Below are 17,005 nucleotides of genomic sequence, written 5' to 3' on the forward strand. Positions count from 1 at the left end.
ATCTCCTTAAATCTAATATTGGCACAGGAGTTCAGTTAGCTTTAACAGAGTCTCTGCCATTTGGCAATTCCTGTAAGGTTACTGGATATATTAAGGTTGGTTGTCTGAAAACCTTAGGCTGTTCCTCTCTATTCATATAATGCAATGCTAAAATTGGTTTTCCTTTAAATTCCTCTGCCTGGATTTGAATATCTTTGTGACCTGTTTTTATTAGGTTTTGCTAAGGCCTGTATCTTAGCTCTCAGATTAACCAACTTTTTTAGTGATAAGACAAAAATGATAAAGTTGATAATGTTTACAATTGATATTACATAAATCCCATCTAAATTAGATATCCTCTCATTTAATCATTTCATTTTCAAACTGTGTAGTAAACAAAGACCTAAATCCCTTCACTGTAATGGTTTTTCTCATTTTTTTTTTAATGTGGGAAAAAACTTTCTCTTTTAACTAATTCCTCCCTTTAAGAATTCCCAATTACCTTACCAAATCTACCAATGATGTTGATGAAGATGTGAGGCTGTTTGCTGCTGTGTGGAACAGTAAAAGCCTGATTGGATTTCAAGGTAGCTACCTAGTTTGGCAGCAGTCTGAGAAGGGGGTTCAGGGAGAGCCTGCAACCCATGAGAAGGAAGGAGAAGGAGGGAGAGCGAGCGAGTGCACCAGTGGATCCTGTGGTGTTTGGAGCCCAGGTGCTTCTGGAGTTTGGGTAGCAGCTGGAGACTGTTTCAGAGAGGCTACAATAGGAAAATCCCAAACTCACTCAGAGGCTTGGGGGGGCGGGGAAGAAAGCCTAGCTGGGTGGATGCCCACATGCAGCTCAGGCCTGTGCCAGTGGCTTTTTCATAAATTCAGAACCCAAATGTTGGGCTCCAATTGTAGCATGAATAATAAAAAACCAGAGACAGATATTTGGGTTCAACCTGAAGATTAGAAAAGCAAAGCAGCCAGTCACTGGCTCTTACCTTTAACTCAAATGGAAATGGAGATCCTGCCTCCACGAAGCCTCAGAATGAGACTGAGCATGAGACCTGTCTCCTCCCATTTTATAATCCTCCCTAGTGCTGGGGTTAAAGGCATGCACCACTACCACTGCTCAGCCTCCATGGCTAACTAGTGTGACTGCTGGAATTAAAGGTGTGTTCCACCACTGCCTGACCTGTATGGCTGACTAGTGTGGCTGTTTTGCACTGACCTTCAGGCAAGCTTTATTTATTAAAACAAAATAATATACCACTATAGGGTCGTACCACCAGGAAGGTTGAGAACCACTATTCTAACAATGGCATCCCAGCTGTGATTTCCTCCTTCACAGTTTCCTGGGCTATCAGTCTTTATTTCTTCTTCCTCCACCTGATCCCCCTAGGTGGTGATTTCTGAGACTCTAGCCCCTAAAATATAGGTCTAGAGCAGTGGTTCTAAACCTTCCTAATGCTGTGACTCTTTAATACAGTTTCTCATGTTGTGGTGACCCCAACCATAAAATTATTTTAATTGTTACTTCATAACTGTAAATTCTGCTACTGTTAAGAACCATGATGTAAATATTTTCCAAAGATCTTAGGCAACTCCTGTGAAACACACAAAGGGGACACGACTCACAGGTTGAGAACAGATGGTCTAGGGCTTTCCATGATATATGTCTTTTCTTACCAGAATAAAATATTCACATCATATACAAAGCAGTCATATTTTTAAAATGTACTTTTTATCTTTCTTGATGAGTCTGAGTACCACAGCAGACATAGCTAAATTAAGTCCACAGCAAACCAACACTCAGAAGAGGACAATGGGAAATATTTACACAGGGAAGGGCATCCATTTCTTCTTATTCCAAGAAAAATCTCTAGTTTTGATTTTGATGAGCTAACAGCAATTCTTGAATGTTTCCAGTTCCAGGAAAAGGAGGCCTGGAAGAAATCTTTGCAGGTCTATCTATGTCAAATCATTCTGTTTCTTATTTATTCATTTACAGGCTGCTGCTCTGCCTCACTTCCTAGGCAAGACCATAGGACCACATAGCTGTTCTGCTACCAGGAGGCCACTTCCAAAAAAATACTGGGAACAGGAACCGGACATGGGAGAAAGGTTTATTTATACTTCTAGTCACAACTAGGAAGAGAGTTCTTAGTTTCGCTCTGTCTTCCTGCAGTAGTGTTATAATTTTAAAGGAAAGATAAAACAGAAGCTTGGGAATGTGCAGAGGCAGCCTTTCTTGTGAGACAGGTCATCAGAATCCCTTACTGGGAGGTAAGCTCTTTTTGGAGCAGCTCAAGCTTCTCCGATTCTAATTTTCTGATGCTTTCTCTCTGCCTGTGATTTCCTCAGGAAACTAAATCTCATGGTCCTCTCCTCACTAGTACACTAGTGAGCTTGAAGCTAACTCTTCGAGTTGTCTTCCAACATCTGCCTACTTAAACAAAACACAACACCAAAAATCATACTGAACACAGACCCCTAGATACGTTAGGAAAGTGCTCTTAGCTAAACCATGAATCCCTAGAAATCCTACTTAAGCCAGCCATCTGCTTCTACGCAGCCATGAGCTTTAATGTGTCATCTATTTGTACATTAGCCCTAGGGATAAGAGGGGATGGGAACAGAGAAATGATGACCACAAGGTAAGCTACACACAGAAGTAAGGAACCTAGGTAACATATTTGAGGGAAGGGTTTTTTTTTTTTTCCCCTGTATCTCACAGAACCAAGGAAAAGAGGATTCAGACTGAGGGTAGAAGCCAAAGGCAGGTAAGCAGGTGGGAGGTGGGAGGCGGGAGGCGGGAAGCAGGAGGCATAGAAGAAGAATGCTCTTACCAGGGGAAAGTAGACCTTTCTGTTCTTTACAATCCTGCTACTGAATGCACAGCTCACTCACATTAGGAAGGACTGTTTTACTAATTTATGAGTTCAGATGTTAACATCATCCAAAAACACTCCCACTGAAATGCTCATAACAATGTAAGACCAGTATTTCAGCACCCTTGCACCCAGTTAGTGGACACACACATAGCATCTACATTAAGTCCTCACATCTCACCTCTCCCTTCATTGGGAGTCTCCATCCCTCAGAAATTCATCTAAGGAGATACTACAGTAAACTTGCATTTTTTACATATGAAAACATTTTTTCTGGGGCTCTCATTCTTGAATAAGATTAGTTTAAGTTAAATAAAATTAAGTAAAAAACAAAGCTCCTTCCAATTAACCTCTAGTTCTATTTTTAACAATGACAAAATATTTGAAATGTGTATTCTCTTAAATATTATTCTAATCATGTTTTACTTTTAGATATAGTGTTTTTTAAAGTGTGTACTTCTATATTCCTGATTGGCAATTTTTATTTATTTGGCCATGTTCTAAAAAACTTATCAGAAGTTATTCCCTTTTTGTATAGAATTTTTAAAAAGGCAATAAAACATCTTCTGTACACCTTTGGTGCTGGATGTGGGACAACACTGTGAGAAGGGTCATCCATAGCTCAACTGTCAGCAAGTTACCAACTGTCAATAGCTATCCATTATCGTTTGTCTTCTGTACTTAGTTACTGTACATCTCAAATGGATTTTGATTATTTTTCACATCCTCAGAACTCAAATATATTTGTTGGATGTTCTCCATGACATAATAAAAAGCATCTTAAGAGCAATTTTAAATGATGGCTAATACAAATCACTTTACATGAAAAGCCATGTTCAAAAATAATTTCTATTACAACTGATGTAACAAATATCTCATTCAAAAGAGAGACGCTATAAAACAAAGTAAGTGAAAATATGTAGCTCAGTCCTCACACAAAAGTGGTACCAGAGTACAATAGGAGCGTTAAGTATTTAAACCACCTCACTGTCTATTCACGAAAGGATTCCAGTATTGAGTACGACTCCTTCAGGCCCTTTCTTCTCTTGGCTCCTATCCATCATGCGTTCCTCTCACCTCTCTATTTGTCCTTATTTTCCAAGGTTCTGTCCTCTGCCCACTTTTCTCAACAAGCTGTACACATCCACTCCCATGGCTTTATACTATCACCCACATGACAATACTGTCTAAGTCTAAATCTCTCTTGAAATTTAGCATTTAACTGTTGCTACTCATAAGATCTTGTGGTGCTAAGTTTCTAGCCAACAGCATTATTTACTTAAACACATGAGACTGCACTCCCTGTTAAAAACCAAGAAGTGACTACATAGAGACTCAGCTCAGTCAACAAAGTCTTCTAATTTTGCCTGCCAAAAGACCAACCAAAGTTAATGACTGACTCAATATGGCTAATGCACACAGGGATCTAGAACACGACCAAGAATGCAGAGTAAAGCTGGGCAGTGACACACGTCAGTAATCACAGCACTAGGGAGGCTGAGAGATGTCTGTCAAGTTTCAGTCAGTCTTGGGCTACATGGGGACACCGTGTCTCAACAATTACAAAGAATTCAGCCGGATGCTGCGGCAGGAAAATCACTTGAACTCAAGAGGTCCAAGCTGACTTAGACTACATAACAAGACCCAATCTAAAAAATCCAGGACAGTGTCTGAGACATTAACTCTTGGATAGAAATGTAAAGGGCATGGGCGCACGTTTGTTTTAAAGTCACTTCTTTATTCTAGAATGTACCATTAGTCCCAGATTATGATGGGACTGACTAGAGAGTAGCACAGTCTGGTCCAATGATGTGAAGTGCAGGAGACAGGCAAGAATTGTGTAGTTGACACTAAGAGGGCAGGAGATACTGTCAAGAAGCATTTAAGACAAGTTGTTGAGACAGGGGTAGAAAACAGGACAGGGAAGGGGAACAGCCATTATTAACCAAGTCCCCACAGAGGAAAATTGTGTGGACGGCTAGAAGAAGTCACACAAGAAAAGGTAGTTTCAAGTTTTCTTGTGTGATTTCTTCCAAATTCCCACATTGTTTTAGATCACAAAATGCAAAGAATTTTTCCATCCCTAGCATACCACCCTCCTGTCAAACAAGGAAAATTCTTGGCTTCTTATGCCCACACCCTTGGTTGAAAGAATATTCTTTCCCACAGAACTGCCTTGAAAACCTTGTCCAAAGTCAACTGGTCAAACCTAAGGGCGGATACTGGGATTTAAGTCCCATCCCACTGATCTATGCATCCGATCACGAATCATGGCCTTGTAACAAGTTTAATATCAGGAAATATGTATCATTTAGTGTGTGTGTGTGTGTGTGTGTGTGTGTGTGCGTGCGCGTGTGTGTGTGTTAGGTTGACTGGCCAATGAGCTCCAGATATCTGCCCGTGTGTTGATATGCTCAGCTTCTGTGAGGGTCCTGGGACCCAAACATAAGGTACACATGGTAAATAAAATTTACAAGTCCTAAGAACCAAAGGGGTACTGAATGGTTTTAGCAAGTAAATTGCTAATGGTAAGGTAAATGAATGGCATGAGGAAGAGTGAGGTTAGAGCTAAATCAGAGTTCAGACTCCCATTCTAGGGATGAGAAGCCACTGAAGGAGTTTAAACAAAGAGTGACATGACTGTATAAAATTTAAAGAAAGTTCTGGAATTCTGGATACTGCAAAAGACTGATAGAAGTTAGGGGGGAAAATCAGAGACCAAGAAACAAAAAGGGAGGAGGGATGACAGCTACTTATCAGAGGCTCTGAAAATGACAAGCACACACTGAATAAATAAACTGCGAGGAAAAGTTAATAGGTGGTGTTTCAGAGAAAAAGCAAGTATGACTCCTAATTCCATCTAAATAGGAAGAGTGGACAGTGATATTATTTACTGGGTTGGGAGACTAGACATCAATGGTAGTAGACTGGGAGATGAAAATAGAACTAAAGCTCCACTCGGGACTGACAATTAGGAAAGAGTAGGATATTTAAGTAAAGACAGCAAGTAGCTGAGGCCAAGTCAAACCATACAAGAAGAGGATTACAGGAGGCACATAGGAAGGAAAAAGAGCTGCCTTCAGAGAGACTAATTAGTGGTATTGGAGATCAAATCTAGAGCCTTACATGTGCTAGACAAATGTTCTACACGGAGGGCTACATTCCTAACCCTAACGTTTTGGGACAAGATATATTGCCCAGGCTAGTCTTGAAGTTCTCTTGCATTAGGTTCCTGAGTAGCTGACATTAATCACACATGTGTGCTACATACATAACTTTCTTCAAATGAAAACATTTTTTATTACTGGATATTAAGTGCCCATTGAGTTTTGTTTAGAGTTTACAATCTCAAACCTCAGCTGGATTATTAGGTTTCCTGCTGCTATGCCCCACCCCCAAGTATTCAGCTGCCTTGATAATAGGAAGCTTGAAAATACATGGTAAAGAGGGGAAGGGAGGGAGGGAAAGAGGGAGATGGATGGGAAGAGAGAGAGGAAGATGGATGAGAAGAGAGAGAGGAAGATGGATGGGAAGTGAGAGAGGGAGGGAGGAAGAAAAGGAAGAAAGAACAAAATAAAGAGCTCATGCCTCATTCATGATGGCGATTTTGCCAAGGTGATCTAGAATAGAGAAAAAAGGGGATGGATATGCAGGAAGAATCACGTTAGAAGTCAAGAAGAGGGGCCAGGCCGTGGTGATGCACACAGTTACTTGAAAGAATAAGAAAAGACTAGCCAGGCAATTTGGTGACTGCAGCAGTAAATTATTTTATGTCCATGAACCTAGATCTGTTTAGGAGACCTTGAGAAACAGCTTAGTCTCTACATAGTCCTAAACACTGCATACCACTAGAGGCAGAAAGGATCTCAGACAATGGGAAAATAGGGAACTTCTTCAAAGGCAGAAAAGAAAAATAGGAAGCAGATTCATTTGCTGTGATCAGAGGGGAAAAGGGTGGAATTTTACATTAAGAAAAGGCAAATTGACCCAACAGCTCACTAACAAGTACAGCTACCCCTCTGGTTCCCAGAGACAGCCAACTTCTGTTTTTAGCTCTTCTGCTGGCCAGCCTTCACAGTTCCAAAAAGACAGCAGCCATTCTTTCTTAGTTTGTCAACCTTAAACAGCACCTGTGGATTTTGTGATTGTCACAAAACAGGGTTCAATTCACTGACTCTTCTAATCTGTTTTGATTTTATTATTTCTTTGTTTTCCTGTGTGGTCAAACCTTTCTAGTGTCTGCAACCCTATGAGAGGAGTACCCTTGGCCCGTTCAGAGCTATCTAACATGCTCTTCTCTCTTCCATGTCTTCAGTTTTGCCACCTACTCATGGTAGATGACCTAAGGTCACAAACACTGACTTTCTGCTCTGAAATTGTAATTAATCTCCCATGCTTAATCAACAGGTTATTTTTACACAGTGAAAATGATCATAACTAAAATAAATGTTACCACTACCCTATAAATACATAGAAAAGTTGAGTCCTTGTGCTTGCATCTCATTCCCAGGACTCATTACTTAAAATCGTATCTTATATTAACTTGCTTTACATCTGGACCAGTCTTAGAGAAGTTGTTCCACTAAAGAAAAGCAGACTCTTTCAGCATATTCTTGGAACCTGCTCATGTTATCCAACCCCGAAGTCATCCTGCTCTTAAGGAAGGTACCGTCATACTTGTCTACTATGAGCATGGCCCTGGGCTCAAGGCCAAACACTGCACAACAAGCAAATTTCCAGATATTTCTTCCTCAGTCATCCCCTTCAGGCAGTGAATACCCCCCTTTTGTCCTCATGAACACTTGCCCTCAACTTTTCTAAAACACTAATTGTGGTGTGTGGGGGTACCATGTCACAGATTCACGTAGAGGTGAGAGGACAACTGTGTGGAACTGTTTCTAGGGATGGAACTCAGGTTGTCAGGTTTGCACAGCACGTGCTTTCAGCCATCTCACCAGCCTACGTTCTCCCCTTTGCAATGAAAACTAATAATCTGTGTTTGTCCCTAGTGCTCATTCTCAGAGGGGAGCACACACATCACTAAACTCAATTCATAGACCTGCAGCGATTTGTTTGATACAGAGAAATGCCACTGACAATCGAATTGATACAAACCCTTTTTATTTTTTGTATTACTTTGAGTTCTTGTCCACTGTAAATGGACTTAACTCAGTCTTAGTTGACACACTTTGTATTTATTTTTGTAGAGTACACACAGAGCTTTAATGATGTGCTCCTTTATGGCACTGTAACATTCCACTGAGTGGATATATCATAATTTATTAAACTCACTTGGGAAGCAACACAAAGAGGTGGTTAGAGTATGGGCACTGACATCAGGCAGGCCTACCTCAAGCCCAGCCCCGCCCAACTTCCAAGGCCACAGTGTGCTACCTCATTCTCTTTAATTCACCTAACACTGAATGCTCAGTACCTCTCTACTATGTTCCAAATACCATATGCATCACTGAATATACAAGAGTGGACATAAGAGACAGGCTCCCTACCCCCAGAAACAAGAAATAGATACATAATTTCAGTTATGTTAAGTGCTATAAAGAAAACAGGCACCAAATGAAAGACTGGAGTGCCTTAAATTCCCCAAGGGCCACAAGAGAAAAAGAGTACCACCTACGCTCTTAGGAAGATTAAACACAATCACTGTGCAACACCAGCACCACTTGTGGAAGGTAGCACATACCCAACATGTGTTACCTACATTTATTGCCTGGGATAAACTGAGAGCAACAACTTACCCCCACCCACAAGTCAGTACAAATCTTACGCATTTTCAAGGCTAGTGCTCTACAAAGAACTTTGATCTAGGATGTTTCTAACGCCCATTCTCTTCTTGTTTTCTGTTTCTTTTTCCATTCTTGAACACACTGAGTACACTTCTAAAGATTGGTTAACATTCCTACCTGCAATCTTATCATCTGGTGACAGGCCTTTTTTCTGCTTCTTTTTATAGGTCTGGTAATCCTGGACTAGATGTCAGTTTCAGATTTTGTGGTTTTTGGAGATACGTGTTAAAGTATTCCTTTAAATATCACCCTGTCATTTTGGAACAAACTACATGGTCTCAATAAATCAAATTCTTTAAAGATTTGCTTTTAAGCTTCAATGGGGGAGAGGGTTCCAGGACAGCTTTGCTCTAGGAGTAATCTGGCTTCACTACATTCTCCTGCTCACCAGGTTTTTCTACTCCGATGAATGAGAACCTCACAGATTCCCAGCCTCCTAAGAACTTCTGGAACTGTTTTAACTGCTCCTTTCTGGCAGTTCTCCCAGCCTCTAGTAACTTTTTCATGCAGGTCAGTACCCAGGCTCCAGGAAAGGCCCCGGAAGGAATACTCTGGCTCTCCGTAGCCCCCTCCTCTCCAGCACTGCCTCACCCTCTTGGAGCTTTGGCTCATGAGCTGTGAGATTACTTGCCTGCATCTAGGCTGTAATTCTCGGCACTGCCGTCTAAAAATCCCCAGACAGCAGGAGGCAATGGTGGGGCTCCCTCACCTTTCTGTTCTCTCAGGGACCCCCATCCTGTGCTGTCTGCTGACCTTATCTAAAACTGTTGTTAACAGGCTGTCTGCTTTTCTGATTGGTTAAGGTTGGAGAGGGAACCAATGCCAGCTGATCTATTACAGTTGGAAGTAGAAGTTCCCAGGTTTGACATCAAGTACCTTTGTGCAGGGATAAGACAAGGCCTCTCTCAGTATCTCTGACTGGCCTTGAACTCAGAGAACTGTCACCCGAGTGCTAAGACTAAAATCGTGTGCTAACACACCCAACTAAACAAATCTCATTTTGAAAAATGAAACCTTTCTAGATCACAAGTTAAAATAATGATGTTCAATACAGTACAATAATGGAGCTCTACTCTGTCCACTCCTGCTCTACCCTCTCCTAAGATCCTGCCATCCGCTTCACCAGCACACCAAGACCTCATCGCAGGACTAAACACAATTACATACTTGAATCACTTGCTAGTCTCAAGCACAACCTTACTAGCTTGGCTCAAATGAAGAAGACAGGACCTATTACTTCCAGGAGTTCAGTCTGGGACAACTTAACAATCAAAGCATCAGTTATAATACAGTCCTTAATGGCGGAAATATGGTAATTTTCTTAAAGAGCTGGAGAGAAACTTTTTACCACAAGTTCCGTAGGCTCTCCATAACCATAAACTCCGAAGGTACAGTATGAAGCACCTACTGATGCCAGCTAACACATGGGCATAGCTGTATTCCAACAGAATGTTCTGGAAACCCTTGCTTCAGAACAAACGCCACCTGCAAACTGCAGAGAGCCTCCAGTCTTTCAGAACGCTGTGCCTGAGTTGTGTATCCAGCTAAGGCTGATCTTGTCAACAAGATGACCCAAAGTTCTCTCAGGTCGGAATTTTTGTGCTCACACAGAGCTCACACCACACAAGCACAGAGCAGGCTTTGAAGCTCTTTTTGATGGTTTTTGGAGGGCTCTCAAAATTACCTCCAACAACAGAAAGCTGCACCATTAAGCATATGGAAAATAATAAGTAAATGCCTAGTACACAAGAAACTTAAAGATGATAAAACTTTTCAAAGGGTGATGGGCTAGACAAACTTAATGGCTGCATTTTATGAATGGGTCAAGAGTGCTATACTTAAAAAAACTTTTTTTCTTCTTTTGATTTTGGAGACAGGGTTTCTCCGTAGCTTTTGGTTCCTGTCCTGGAACTAGCTCTTGTAGACCAGGCTGGCCTGGAACTCACAGAGATCCACCTGCCTCTGCCTCCCGAGTGCTGGGATTAAAGGCGTGCGCCACCACCGCCCGGCTTAAAAAAAACTTTTTAAAATAAATTTAAATATGTAGGGTATGTGCACATAACTGCAGGTGTCCATGAAAGCCAGAGGAATCCATAGGAACTGCAATTGTGAGCAGCCCAATATGTGTTCTGGGAACCAAACTTAGGTCTTTTGCAAGAAGTACACTCTCTCTCTTAACCACTGAGACATCTCTCTAGTTCCATCTCCTCTGTTTTAAATAAAACTGCCTACAAGTAATTTCTGGCTGTCAAAAATCAAATTTATCTAGAAATTAAAGATTTGGTATATTAAATATTTTAAGTTGTTTAATTAAAACACAAAGTAAATACTAACAATGATTTGTGGCTATAAATGTAGGTGTATATGTATAACAGTCTTCCGATGCGACTGGCTTATAAAGAACAATATTTGGCTGGGTGGTGATGGCGCACACCTTTAACCTCAGCACTCGGGAGGTAGAGGCAGGCGGATCTCAGTGGGTTTGAGGTCAGCCTGGTCTACAGAGGGAATTCCAGCACAGTCAAGGCTACAGAGAAACCCTGTCAGGGGAAAAAAACTCCACAATATTCTTGGACCAGGATATAGCTCAGGAATAAAGTGCGTGGCTAGCACAAGTGCGGCCATGAGTTTGGCCACTAGTACTACAAAAAGAAACTTGAACAATAGTCTCTTTAATGAGTGTGTTCTGGCAGGTTTCTTAAACGTCTGTCTCATTCTTTCGGTGACATCATGCTCCAGGTGAAAGAATCTTAGACGACATTAGTCTACTCTTACCAGTGAAGGATTTCTGTTACAACATTCAAAAGGAAGTTCTTCAGTTTGTTTGTCTCTTATAACTTGTAATCAGAATTAACCATAAACTAAAGGTGTGTGTGGCCTCTACGAAGTGTCATGGAGCTGCCCTACATCCAGATGCAACCTAGTATTGACCCGGGCAAAGTCAGGAAAATTTACTAGATGTGTCATGTGACAGGCGATGGACATGACACATGACATGTCATGTTATGGCTAAACCTTATCTCCATGAATAACTCTCAAAGAAGGTAATGCTTCTTATTTCCTAATTAATATGTAAGTAAATTATATTTAACAAAAAGTTAAAACTTTTTGCTTTAACTTCAGCCCATCATTCCATACACTGAGATTTTAGGAATCCTGACTGTATCACCCAACCAGTTAGATATGTTTGTTTGTTTTTCGAGACAGGGTTTCTCTGTAGCTTTGGAGCCTGTCCTGAAACTAGCTCTTGTAGACCAGGCTGGCCTTGAACTCATAGAGATTAGTGCTGGGATTAAAGGTGTGCGCCACCACTGCCCGGCAGGATAAGTTGTTTCTTTTCTTATCACTAGCATAGCAAAGACTTTCAACCTGTAAGAAAGAACAGGAGGAAAAGAAACATTTATCAGACACTTTGCTCTAAAAGAAACAGAAATAAGGTAGCAGGTTGGGAACCTTGATTTTTTTCCTAACATTTATATGACAATAGAAACGACTTGAAAGTGAAGGGGAGAACATACCATGTAAAAACATTGTCTACACTGTAAAGCTGAATACAAATATAGCACACACACACACACACACACACACCCCACATGTTCTTCTTGCCCAGCTATTTAATTATCTCAGTACCGTTTTCAAAGCCTTCAGATCTACTGAGTTCTCTTTCTGACTGTTCAGAGTATCTGCTCCCAGGATCATATGTACTTTTTTCTGTAACTATTTTGACATGTCTATGTCTGGTAGCCTTCCTCTGCTATTATCAACTGTAATGTTACAAGATCTCTTTCACCTTCTGTTTTTAATCAGTCTCCTTCACTGCTCATGAAAATTCTTAAATCTAACTTCAGATTTGCTAAAGGAAGCACCAGGATTCCAACAGGATCACAATTTTAAAAACCTAAGATAAACCCTTTAAAGACTGTGCTGCAACTCTCCCGTCAGCAAGATTATCAGTAAGGGTTATTACTCGGCAAAGCTGTTCTCAAAGCTTTTAACACCCCATCCTGAAATTTTCTGTACAAAGCATAAAGTGGTCAATGCCAAACTCTTGCTGCCAGCAATCTGCATACATACTAATTACATCACCACCACAGGGCTTTCTCCGTTCCCAACCCCCACTCTGGGCTCAAACAAAAAGCTAGTGTGCATGCACATAAAGCACATTTACAATGTCTGTGCCACACACTAGCTAGGTCTGCTCTGCAAAGGGATTAGTGTGTGCCTAATTCAAAGCTGACCATCGCTGCAAGCAGCCAAAAAGCAACTAAGATCTGTTCATAAATGTTACAATACATGCCTTCAAAACTCCATTTCTAAAAATGAACACTTTATCAGGTAACATGTAAATGTTAGCCCAGAACAAAGAGCTTCTCCACTCACTGATACATTTTGTTTAATAAAAAATATTTGTTTCAAAGTATACTCGTTTAGGAAGTATTTTACAAAGTAGAATGGTAACACTTTCCAAAATGTGCAACACTTTTAAAATAGCAAATCTTCTAAAGAAAAATAAAGCCAATTTGTCATTTATAAAGAGAAGACAGTAAAGCTCAGTAATTTATACATGCCTAACTGTGCAACTCCTAACTGGCCTGAAAGGAGCACTGCAAAATAACAAGGGTTTCTAACTTCACAAAGCAAGCTATAGATATAGAACTAGCCATTACGGTAAACATTAGAAAAGCTGTAAAGTTCTTTTGTCTTTTAGAAAGGGTATTATTGTTTTTGTTTTGGGGAACAGGGTCTCAGACCATGGCCCAGGCTGTCCTGGGACACTATGGAGCATCAATCCTCCGGCAATTCCACTGCTCGGATAACAAGTATCCATCCACCACTACACCTAGCTTTAAATGGTTTTCTTACACATATATAATTTTACCCGTCTTCTATCATAGTCTTCTTTATAAAACACACTATTGAGTTTCTGGTGCACAAGCAGATGTCATGTCACCTTGGATTCCATATACACCCACAGGTGTAGAATCAGCTTACAGGTAGACTACCTGGGAAAAGAGCCCCTCTGAATGGGAGCTTCATAAGTAAAGCTTCTTAACAGCTTCACTCCAGGCTGTTGCCCTCCTTTTTCGCCAGGGCTTTTAAAAGGTGCTTGGCAACGTGTGTTTCAATCAGCACTTGCTGGACTGAAAGACCACATGGGTGAAAACCATTTGTCCAAAGCTTGACTGAAGCCACCTACAGGGTCCTGCCATCATCATTCTGAGAAATCCTGGAACAATTCTCATGTGGTAAGGGCTGGAGAGATGGCTCAGCAGTTAAGAGCGGTTGTTGGTTTTTGCAGAAGACAAGGGCTTAGCTGCTAGCACCCACAAGATGGCTCTTTACTCCAGTTCCAGGGGATTCAACACTCTCTTCTGGTCTCTATGGGCACTACACACACATTGTACACATACATACAGGCAAAATACCCACACATAAAATAAGTAAATTGTTTTTAAAGAAACAATAATGATACCTCTTCTCCACAGGAAAGGCGAATACATTATCAGTCTATTTTTCAGATAAGAAATGACGCTCCCAGGCGGAATTATTTTGCCAGTATCACAGTGTGTGTGCAGCACAGGTCTGATAAGGAGCCGTCAGGCTCACAGTGCTATTTCCCCAGGGACAGGATATGACGACTGACTTTTAGTTCCCAACATTTCACTTGGAACCCCGAAAAGCATTCTCCAAGATGGGGCTTAATTTGGGGGTGACAGACAAGCGACAAACAAACACATGAAACACTTTGGAGTCTAGCATTTTGACTGAGGGCAATGGTCTTGGGGTGCCTGGGGGAAGCAAGCCCCAAGCATGAACCACAGATTTCACAACACAGCACAGCTCTTGCTGCAGAGGAGCTAGCCTCGTTCTTCCTCTTCCTCCCCTTCCACATGACCCTCACGGTCCTCTTCCCCACCAGAAAATAGTATAGCATTGTTACCGCCACAGTTTGGCAACATTACATGTCCCAACCACAGTGACTGGCACAGAGCTGGCAGCAAATATTTATTGAATGGAGCAAAGACAAAAACTGCTTCTATGGTCAAGCAGGGACCTGAAGTGCTGCTTCTAACCTAGTGAAATAAGAAATACACCATAAGCATTTGGTCACTGGTGTAAAAATGAACAATTAAGAGCCCAGTCTAAGTAAAAGACAGGTAATGGTAAAGCCTTATGTGAAACCCCCCCACACCAGCCAGTACGCCCCAAAGAAAACAGCTTAGTATGTGTTAACATACAAATACAGCGTTCAGACGTGCATGTTTTTAATATTTTAGACTATAAAAGCAAACACCATTACCCTAAAGATTGCCTAGATTAGGTCATCTGAACACAAATAGCAGGGTTTTGTTTTTTTTTAATCCTCTCAACATTCTAGAGGTGAGGGTGTAGAGAAGACAGGAGACATCTCCCCCAGGTTTTGCCTGCTAAAGACCTCAAATAGAACACTTCACGGAGAAATATGTCCTTTAAAACACTACCAGTAATTAACGGACACAAGTTTTACATTAAATCATTAGCTATGCACAGACCGAATACACAGGAGGGGAGCGGGGGACGTGAGTCTACATCAAATGGCTTCAAAGACGATTCCTGACCATTTTACCACTTTCCCTCTGGGTGGGCACCCGTGACCGAACACCTGGCTACTAGTTCAGCTACTCTCGCGTTCTTTATCACGTAAAAATCTCCAGTCTCATGACAGCAAAACTAGCGGAGTCACAGAAAGCCAAAAGCAACAGGGACCCCCTCCCCTTAGCCACTGAAGAAAAAACCCGCACGTTTTGACGTTCGGGGCGCGGGGAGGGGGGGGCTCTCATCCCTCGAGATTCACCGCAGTGAAAAATCTGTGGGATTTCAGAACAAACCTGCCGATTCCAAAATACAGGTTAAGCATCTTGTCCACCATGAAGTAGTTCTGCGCCCCTGCACCACCTCCTTTGTCTCAACTGTCCCTGCAAACTCGCATTCCAATGCCCTCTAGTAAACAAGCTACCTAAATGAAAAAGAGGGGTTCGTTCTAAGTCTTTATTTTATTTTATTGCTATTATTTTTTTAATTTTAGGGGGGAGATACAGCAAGCTTTCTGGAGCCCCTCTCCCCAGCGGGGAGCAGGCCAGGCTCCACAGCGCGGGGACCTCGATTCCCTAAGCTGGCGACAGAACCGCGCGCAGACACCCGGCCACGCCGCCCCCGCGCCCTCCGCCCCCCGCCCGGCCTCCGGCTCCGGCCCCAGCCTCACCTCCGTGGATGGGCAGCGGTGCCAGCACCTGGCCACGGACCTCGGCCTTGGGTGAGTCGAGCCCGTAGCGCCCGCGGTCGATGCGGAACGTGAGCGGGGTGCCGCGGCCGGGCTCCTGCACCGTCACGTTGATGAGCGCCGTGTAGTACTCCTGGCTCGCGTTGTCCGCCCGCGTCGGCCACAGGCTGCAGGTCAGCAGGGCCAGCGCCGCGAGCCGGGCCGGGCCCGCCCGCGCCGCGCCGCTCATCGTCCCTCCGGCCGCCGCCGCCGCTCGCGGACCGGGCTCCGGGGCCGGCGCTGAGAGGCGGGGCGGGCGCGGCCCGGGCTGCGGCGGGAGCGCGCGCGCGCCTCGCGACGGCTCGGGCACGAGCACGGCCCTCCTCGGCTCCGCGGCCCCGCCGCTCGCCGCCCTCACGTCCGCAGCCCGCGCGCGAGTACGCTCCCGTGGGTCCCTCAGGAGGAAACGGCGTGTCAGGCCGCGTGCTGTCTCTTCAAGGCAGCTCGGACGCCGAGGGACCAGGCCTGTGGGCAGGGCGCCTGAGGGAACTCGGGGAGGATGGGCAAGAGTGGTACCGACTGCCCCAGGTCAGCGATGCCGCCTCGGGCGCGTGCTCGCTGCCGCCCAGTCCCCGTCAGCCGAGCGGCGACGCGCAAGTCCGACCACCACGCATGCGCACTACGCCCTGCCTACTCCCGCCCTCCCGCACGAGGGCCAGGGGCGGTCCAGTCACCTGCTTGCTGGCACCGGCTCTGTGAAACTGCCTGGGGCTTCATAGTCCGCTAGGACCTGGATCCGTGAAGCTTTCCAAGAACCTATAGAGATGTTAGAGATACGACTATAAAAGAAAACCAAACTAAACCTTAAGTTTTAAATTAAATGTCTCTGAGAAATAACCTTCTCACTGGGTCGGTTGCATAGTGTATAACAATTGACATCTGTCGGGAGGTGACTTTGTGTTTGGGGCCCAGGAAACCTGGACTCAGGGGAGGCATCTGAGTGGTTAGCAAGATCCGTTAGAGACAGATGTAAACCTCATAAGGTTGGTAGGAACCCCTCCTGCCGCAGAATACCCAAATCCACAGCCGCTCACTTCCTTTCTGTA

The 17,005-nt window shown here is 43.3% G+C and overlaps 1 protein-coding gene across 4 annotated transcripts in view; it reads right to left on the bottom strand.

Moving 5' to 3' along the window:
- The window catches only part of Rnf130 (ring finger protein 130), a 112,125-nt gene extending 95,586 nt beyond the window's left edge, over positions 1 to 16,539 (bottom strand). For 2 of the 4 annotated variants that reach the window (XR_012912418.1, XR_012912417.1), the window contains exon 1: positions 15,903 to 16,539. Coding sequence is in view for 2 of the 4 variants with exons in the window: in XM_075992791.1 (XP_075848906.1) it covers positions 15,903 to 16,149 (247 nt within the window). In the remaining 2 variants the exon portion in view is untranslated. The remainder of the gene's footprint in view (positions 1 to 15,902) is intronic. The other 2 variants (XM_075992791.1, XM_075992790.1) reach the window with 1 other exon arrangement.
- Positions 16,540 to 17,005: the final 466 nt, after the last annotated feature.

This window comes from Microtus pennsylvanicus, chromosome 11 (genome assembly GCF_037038515.1).
Source record: "Microtus pennsylvanicus isolate mMicPen1 chromosome 11, mMicPen1.hap1, whole genome shotgun sequence".
NCBI classification, from domain to species: domain Eukaryota; kingdom Metazoa; phylum Chordata; class Mammalia; order Rodentia; family Cricetidae; genus Microtus; species Microtus pennsylvanicus.